This window comes from Mesitornis unicolor, unplaced genomic scaffold, assembly GCF_000695765.1.
Source record: "Mesitornis unicolor isolate BGI_N332 unplaced genomic scaffold, ASM69576v1 scaffold36905, whole genome shotgun sequence".
NCBI lineage: Eukaryota > Metazoa > Chordata > Aves > Mesitornithiformes > Mesitornithidae > Mesitornis > Mesitornis unicolor.
In genome coordinates this window covers 21,944-30,863 of record NW_010185465.1, presented here as the reverse complement: position 1 = coordinate 30,863, position 8,920 = coordinate 21,944, and the positions used below count along the sequence as shown (strand labels likewise).

The 8,920-nt window shown below is 41.1% G+C and overlaps 1 protein-coding gene across 1 annotated transcript in view; it reads left to right on the top strand.

Moving 5' to 3' along the window:
* The first annotated feature begins 601 nt into the window (after window positions 1-601).
* Window positions 602-8,920, top strand: part of DHRS12 (dehydrogenase/reductase (SDR family) member 12) — a 16,336-nt gene continuing 8,017 nt past the window's right edge. The window contains exons 1-3 of the mRNA XM_010184857.1: window positions 602-682; window positions 1,459-1,551; window positions 2,486-2,567. Coding sequence (XP_010183159.1) covers window positions 602-682; window positions 1,459-1,551; window positions 2,486-2,567 — 256 coding nt within the window. The remainder of the gene's footprint in view (window positions 683-1,458; window positions 1,552-2,485; window positions 2,568-8,920) is intronic.

Genomic DNA, 8,920 nt, shown 5'->3' with positions numbered 1-8,920 from the left:
GGCTGCATAACCGTATGGAAGAAGGGACAGCTAGAAGCTGTGCTCAAATAAGTGGTGGATAGAGACTCTTCAGAGGATGAAGGCGGGAAGCTTGTGACTGCTGGCAGCAGAAGGCAGGTTTGTTCTCTGCCTGCAGATGTCCGTTTGTGGGGTAGGTGTAGTGCTGTGGTAACAGATGAGGAAGAACAAGCTCTGCCAGGGAAGGTGTTGGAGCCAGATGAGACTGAAGTGTTGTGAGCACTGGGAGGAAGAGATGGGTGATAATGGCTGGAGGCTCCCTCCTGTGGGGGATGGAAGGACCCATCTGCCATCTTGGCTTGGTGTCTTGAGAGGTTTGTCACTTGCTGGAGACTCAGACCTAGGGTATTGTGGAAAATTTAGGAGGCTCTCAACAGTTCTTATGTTAAAGCAACATGACTGGGAGCCCTTCTCGAACGCCTGCATATGAATACACAGTAGCGTAGGAAACAAGCAGGAATCCATGCATGGTTGCAGAGCTGTGATCTCACTTGGATTAGAGAGACATGGTTGGCATGACTGGCGTGCTGGAATGGGTGTATAGAGGCCCTTTTAGAAGGGCAAGCTGGGAAGATGAGGAGGAATGGTACTCTATGCAAAGGAGTGGCTTGAATGCATGGAGTTTTGCTTTGAAATGAGTAAGAAGCCAGTTAAGAGCTTATGGGTAAGGTCCAGAGGTCAGATCAGTATGGATTACATCCTGGTGGATGTCTGCTACAGACTGCCAGAGGGAGTAGATGGAGCCTTTTTTAGAGGGCTAGGGAAGACCCATAGGGTCAGACTGTTTAATGTCTCTTTTAACAACTTGGACTATGCAGTGAAGTGCAATCTTTGTCAGATTGCAGATGGTCTCAGATGGGCAGGGGGGAGCTGGAGAGCAGAGCTGCTGTTCAGAGGGATTTAACGGGTGACGAAATGTGCTGGCATGAACCTCATGAAGTTCACTAAGAGCAGATCCTGCCCTGGGGTGGAGTAATCCCATGGAGCAGTATAGGCTAGCACCAAGAGGCCTCCAGAGGTCCCTTCCAACCTAAATTATTTTATGATGCCGTGACCTTGAGCATTGCTTTGGAAAGTTGCTTTCAGCTAAAGAGGAAGCTGCTGTATGAATTGTTTAGACAGAAGTTTTGCAGGATTTGCAATATTTTTTAGTTCTCTGGTGTACCTGGCTGTCTGTCATGTATATTTATCTAAGTAGGACTCTTTTAATAAATTTGGCATTAAAAAGCTATGGCTCTGAAGCCACCGAATCAAGTGACTAAACATATTTTAAGGACTAGAATTAGATTTCCCAGTTGTGCATATTAGCTGTGTTTTAGTTGTGTCATGGAGATAATTTTTTCTCCATACTGTATAAATACCTTTTCACCTAGACAGGCCTTAGCAGTGAATAAGATCTCTTCACTCTCCATGTTTGTAACTTTTTTTTTTCTCCTTTAGAATATCTTCTTGCATGTTGTGGATATATCTAATCCCAAGGAAATCTGGATGTTTGCTGAAAAATTCAAAAATGAATATAGATTGAATGTGTTGGTAAGTTTGCATACTTAAATCATGTGTCTGTCTTTGGAGTGTGTAGCCTCTGAACCTGTCCAGTGGGTAATCTAAGATGTTACAATTTGACTAGCAGTTCTCTGCTTTATTTTCTCTAGACATTGCTGCAGTAGTCTCTGTAATCTGTTTACCCTTTTCTATCCTCAGTTGACATAATACAGACACGACATTTAAAAAAAGAGAGAAATGCAGTAATTTTTAGCTACATCTTTTGAGGTTCTCACCATGCAAACCTTGTGGCCTTCAGGTTGCGTAAGAGGCTATGCATGTTACGCTAAATAGAATATGACAGGGACTGATGCCTCCTCCCACGGCCAGATTACACTTGCTTCGAGCTAGTCCCTCTTAAAGATTAAACTTTTATAGGAAGTCTAGTTAGAGCAGTCTAAAACAAAGCCAGGGAGGGAGCTAAGAGTTAAACAGCATGGATCATAAGGGGCTCAGTACTCCCTCCACTTTATTTAGCAGTGCTAATTTGCTCTGGGATCTGTACTAAAACCAAGGCACCTGGAGCAGCCGTTTTGGTGCTTACCACATAGCACAAATGATGTGGGGCCAGTGTGATCCCTCAGGTGAGACTAACAAACTGCACTGTTTATTTATGTTCCAATAGCTGCTTTATAACTTGCATATTATTTTCTGTGAGAAAATAGTTTTAAAACGTGGAGTAAGGCACTACAAGTACAGTTGACTCTTAGTGTAATACTGTGTATTATTTTTCTGAGGATTCATTTTTCTGAGGATCTTTTCTTTTGGGAAAAAACTTTATGATCAGTGAGAGAGTGGTGTGACTTGGGATAGCATCGTTGTTACAGTGTCAGAAAACAACAGACTAACATGGACTGCTTGTATGTGTGGTTTTGTTTGTAGATATTTGTGTAAATCAGTCTTGTTTACAGGAGTTGTCTTACAGATCAACAACGCAGGATGTATGGTGAATAACAGAGAATTAACTGAAGATGGACTTGAAAAAAACTTTGCAACAAACACTTTGGGTGAGTATTGAAGGCTTAGTTCTGAAATACACTTATTTTGGTTTCAGAAGTGTGTTTTTTATGTCTGGGTTCTTGAGGTGTGTGTTCCTGCTCAAGGAGGGGTCATACCATTGCAATGCCAAGGAAGGAGTGGGAAAGAAAAAGATTAAATACTACAGTTTGTTTGGAGTGTGATTTCTTAATTTATCCATTTTTCAGTTGTTGTCATATCATTATGTTGTCATATCATAATCATTTATTTATCATAGTAGCACTGGACAAATATAGAGAAGGTTTAATTAAATTGATTCTGAAATTTGCTAGGAAACTTTGTTTCAAAGCAGTGCTGCTAATGATACTCTGTAATAATTGTACTTCTGCAGCTTGTATAGATCTTGGGAGCATGTTCAGACATTTAAAAAGTCATTCAGATGTTTCGGTGGGCTTGAACAGCCCTGTTTGGTATGATGGAGGCACTGGGTAGGAGTGCCTTATATAGTGCCCTGGACATTTAAACAGATGCAACATCTGGGCAAGTGACTGAGCAGCACTGGGTAGGTCTTAGGCACTCCACATATGAGGAGTGTATTCCATGAACTGTGTGGTAGAGGTATGAAAGAGACAAATTAAGGGAAGCAAATAAAGGGGGAGAGGGGAGGTGTGGATGAGCAGGGAAGATGGTGAGCCAGATGGAAGGTTCCCACATAAAAGTAATGGGAAAGATGTTGGCCAACAGGCAGCCAGCAGAGAGAAGAGCTGTGTGCCACCACAGATGTCTGTAGGGCTGAAAGCTGCACCTCCTGCAAAGAGAGATGTAGTGCTTGCACCAGTGAGCAGTCCTGTCACTCTTTACCCTTTGCCTCCATAAAGAATAGGTGGATTTCCCATGACACTGCCTTTAATATATTCAGAAATTTTAATATATTCAGAAATTAAGGAAAAGCTGTGGTACTTTGTTTCTCTGCTTTGCTCTTCCTCGTCAGTATCTTGGATGAGGAAGAGGAATGCTTTGACTATAAAGATCAGGCATTTTTAGAACTAGGTATAGCCTGGCAACCATTGTTGGTTTTTTATTCTTACTCTTTTTCCTGTGTTGCTTCCTTCACTCCTATTTACTTTTAAAAACTAACTTTTGAGGACTAAATGTCTTGTGCTTAGCTAATGTGGTGCATACAGTTTGTTTTTTCTGCAAGTCTGACTGTGTTAAACCAACAATTCAAGTATAAAGGCACAGATTAATTTCTTCAAATTAATCTGCTAACATTCTTCTATTTCTTGTGGTTAAAATTAATTTTATTTTGCCGTTGAATTTCCCCTGGCTGCAGAAGTACAAGAACCTCTACCTTGAGAAATTTATTCACCTTAAATTAGTTTAAACCTCTTGTGGTCTTTCAAACAAAAATCTACCCATGAGGAAGGGTGCAGCTCTTCCACAGAGCGGCAGAGTGAAACACAGTCTGAACATCAAAGCATGTTTTGGTTTAGTTTTAAACATTGAGGAAGTTAATTGCTGAGGAACTGTATTAGTGTATCACCTGGGTTAGATTGTATGACACAAGTAAAAGCAACAAGTTCTGCTTTCCCAGTTGTAAATCAGCCTCACTTGAGATAACGCAACTGCACATATGTGGTAGAGGAAACTGAATGATGATTGTAGCAAACTAGGAAAACGCCTGTATTATCTCTTATGAATGTTATATATGTAGGTCTCCTTTATTCATTTGAGTATCACTTGGTGCATGACTGTTTAAGAAGGTCAAGGAGGTGATTGCACATTTGAGCAGATACGGTAAAGCAGGTAAGTCATCCTCTGTTGACCAACTTCTGCAGAGTTTAAACAACGACTGGGGGTTTGTTTAGGCTGGTTCTCTCTTGGTGACACTAAGGATTACATTTTGAATCTTTTGAAGGATGGAAGAGGCTGTGCAAGAGAAAGCTGCTGTGCTTGCAAGTCAGACACACATGTTAGACCAATGCTACCAAGTTTTTTCCTTCAGAGTCAGAAGTGGAGCCATGACCGTTGGAGTCAGTAGGAGAAAACTGGATGAAGAACTGCATGTCAAAGTAGATGCTGTGTTAAGGCATTTCCCTAAGCACTAGCTACCTTTGAGCATGCTTTACTTTAGAAATGTTATTTCTGTTATAGGTTTGCAGAGAAAACGTGGGCTAAATCAGACGTGGCTGGTATATAGGTTGGTTCTAAACTAAAATGTGGTCTGAAAGAACAAACTGAATTCCCCTCCCTGCCTTTTTCCCCAGAAAAGCTAAACCTCTGAATGGGCTCAGGGCCCCTGTTTTGAAAATCTGCAGTTGTTCTCCTCTTCAGCAGCATGGAAACAGTAACTCATGACTGCCTGATGTCTGCAGAAATAAGATGGAATATATTAATTTTCTTTTCAGATCTTCACATGCGCGACGTTCCTTCCATCTTTATTTTACTGTTTCTACCCTGGATCTTAGCTTTGGTCTAGAAAAGGAGCGTGTAGGTTGTAACTGTCTAAGAAGGCGAGACTCTGAACTATAACATGCTTTAAATGCAGAGCAGAGTCTTTGAATTCTGTATCCGATATCTGATTAACATTTACACAAGCTGTAGAATTGCTTATTGTGTCTAAAATGCTGTGGAGCTTTTAAATCCAGGCTATGAATATTTTCCTCTTAACTGACTTGTTAGTCCGTTTTGGATATTTTGCATAATGGATGTTAGAGTTCAGTTCTGATTGATAGTCTGACTTGTAAAACATGCATTATATTCTGGTTAGTGGTTGGACTCAAGTGTTTTCCAACCTAAGTGATGCTATGGTTCTGTTCTACGATTCTGTGATCTTTTCTTGGACATATATGGGGCAAAAGTGAATGCATAAGTCCTCTGGTAGATAAGATGAATATGTACAAAAATAATATTAGTTAGAACAGAAGGTAAACCTCCCTTGATGTGAAATCTCACTGACTGGCTCACTGAGATAGGAGTGCAGAATATACAGGTGGGTGAAGGTCATGAAAATGCACAATGCAGGTTGGAAGTTCAGGCTTTGTCTGGTTTGTTTAGTGTTCAAGTTCAAACTGTGAACTGCTTTGAGCAGGCAGTGGCAGCCACAACTGTGCTGGTGCCTGACATCCTTAAAATGGGGCTCAGGCACAAACACCACATGGCTTGTTGTAGTTCTGCTGTTGCTGTCACATGAAATATCGTATCTTTTTGCTAGATCCCCAAGGATTATTGCTGATAATTGCTGGAGCTCAGTGGAGGTGTAGAGAGCTGAATAGCTGTGGAGCACTTAGTCATGTGGGAGCCAGACGTGAGTCTGAAATGGCACATTGCTGACTGAATCACACTTCCAGTATGAAATTGAGTGAATGGCTTGGGGTAATGTGGGCAGATTTCTTGGGCAGCTGCCAATCCTGATAGGCAGATTTTATTTGTGTACCCTTATTTTGTTTGTTGCTGCCCTTATGTTTCCTCCTGTAGGTTGGCCTTGTATTCAGGATTGTACCCAAGAGCTGGGCAGCGACAAGCAATCATTTCTTCTGATGAGACTAGCAAACTTCTGAGTCAACATTTTTTAAAATCTGATTTAATTTCACTTGTTTTAGTAAAACTCCCAACAAAGACTGTTCAAACTGGCAGTATTCAGTCATTTTGGGAAAAAAAACCCTCAGTATTGGTAGGCAAGTGGAAGCAATAGCAGCATGTTCTTATTGAGTCACTAGAAATTTAGCTGAAACAATCCTCATTCCTCAGTTTTATAGCCTGCCTCACTTTACTGTTACTCAACACATCTTCTTGCTTGACATGGAAAAATGGCATATATGTTACATTTTTATTGCTGCTTACCATCCAAGGGGATGCTAAAGCACACTCAGAGATGAATAAATGATGCTTCCAGTATGCATCGTTTCTTTGGTCTAATGTGCTCTCATGTTTTAATAATACAGCCATATACATTTACTCTCTGTGCAAGAAGGGATAGGGCCAGAGGAAATAAGATACTTGTCTACCACAGTAGCAGTACGGTGCATCTATGGCACATTGCCTAACCCGTGTGAATATTTGTCAGAACTTCCCTACACATAAACTGTATCTAACTGGTATTTCACACAAGCCAGCGTTGCCTGGTGGACTGCATTCTGAGCAGTCAGGCAGCTTGGATACCTGCTGTCAGCCTGCAATAATGTCAGTGCCTGGTCTTCAGCAAGACAGCTTTACCTGTGAAAAGGAGACTGTGACATTAATTTTCTCTCTAAAGAATTTTGAGACTTAGGGATGAGAGGTGCTATGAGAGAGGATGAGGTTGAGTATAGCTGCACATCCACTGGCTATGCTGAAGCCTGGTTCCTAGGACACAGAGGAGCACTTACTGAGCTGAGCTTTGTAACTCGGGGGAAATGTAAACCTTTGTTTTGGCTTTTATGTTCATTACCTCTTCCCATGCACTTGCAGTTACCACTGTGGGGGAATTGGCCCTCGGAGGCAGCACACTAAAATCTTCATTCTTGATCTTATGCTCAGGAAACAGACTCAGGGATGTCTCATCCTTGGAACTGCATAAATTGAAGACTTGAAAAGATAACCAGGTCAAGGGAGAATGTCAGTTTGTTCTGATTTTTAAAGAGTGGACGTAAGAAAGGCAAGCCAATTTAACTGATTTTTACCAGATGAATGAGCCATTGAAATCTGTACAATAAAACTTTTTTTGTTGTTCCCACTTTTTTCACAGTTGAAATAACACTGTTCCTAATAATACTGCGAAGCTTAGGCAGATGGAAGACTTCTCTGAGTGTGGTGCTGGCTGCCTGCCCTTATCTGAATGTTAGCAGATTAAAAACCTCACTAACAATTTACCACTAATTGCCAGATAGAACATCAAGCAAAAACTATTCTACAATCCACCATGACACTCGGGTCTGTGATAATTACATCATCAATTAATTTGATGTTATAAGCAGGTAGTGGCTTTACAATATTACTTCTGCCGAAACCATGATTTTCTTTATAAATCAGTTTTAAAGTACAGGTTTTGTGGTCATTTTAAGTCTGTAAAGAAGATAGGAGTATGTGTTCATGTACTGTTATTATAAGTGATATCCTGTTGCTTTCCAGGTCTGAAGTATATGAATCCTAAGGAGTCTTCCAGATTTTAGCAGGCTAAAGCCGAGTTACACCACCAGCATTTTGGAAATCTGCCTTTGTAGTGTTCATATTTTCTGTTAGGGCTGTTCTGTGTTTTGCTTTGTTTCACTTTCTATTACAGAAAGGTTTGTAGCCAGCGTCTAACACACTGTAGGCTTCTGTCCCTTGCACAGGGATAGCTTTCACTGTGGTTGTGCTGTGGTAGAGATGGTGAGATCCTCGATGAACCAACTGATGTGAGAGCGTGCAGAGGTACCTTCCCACAAGAATAACAGCAGTGTTTTCCATAGAGTCCCCTCAGCTCCAACTGAAGGTCATGCAAAGGGTAGCCTAATTTTATTGAGGAGTTTATGAAGCAGGCAGGCCAATTTTTGTAGTAGTTTTTTAAACAATTTAGTGTACAAGTAGAATGTTTATCTCCCAAACAGCTCCTCATTTTCCGCACTTGCATCATTAAAGTTTCACTCTGTGGTTGTGCAGCAGTGAATTACTGCTCAGAGAGCTGACAGAGGAGTTCACCGTATGGAGTTAAAAATGGGAGTTGTTACTCAGATCCCCATATCGGATTACTCAACTAAATTGAGAAGACCTCAGAACAAGTGGTGCAATTGCACAACAGTGTAATCCACAAGGGAATGCATGGTGATTCAATCTGATATTTTTTTTTTTTAGCAAATAAACATGAAACTTAAATAAACATCAATGGGATCAGCACTAGGGAGGGAGTGTGTATGAGCAAAGTGTGTTCTCATTGAGTGCCATGCTCACTGCTTTTACTGGAATTACCATGTGTAATGCACAGACTGACAACCCACACTCTCTGCTCTGCCATATGATGGAGTTGGTTCAATAGTGTGTAGTGGGGGAGGAGCGGTACCCTTATAGGAAGGTTTTAATTACACTGTATTATACATAATTTCCCATTATGTGAGCCCAGCTTCAAGACATAAAACTTACAGGAATTTTTCCAAAGAAAAGCAAATGTTGAGAGGATGTTTATCATTAAAAGAAATTGTGCCTCAATCCCAGGAGCCTCTTTAACTGGAGGAAAACGTGGCCACCAAGCACCGTGTCAGACCTTGTTATGTGGTTGTAGCTTATTCCTTAGGTTTCTCTTGTCAACTCTTCACCTCAACAGAGTTCAGTGAGGGCAAGATGAAATCCTGTGTGTGGGAGTGTTGGACTGGATGCTTACTTACCCCCTTCTGTGCTCCTGTTGCCTCTGAGCAAGCCCCCACATTCA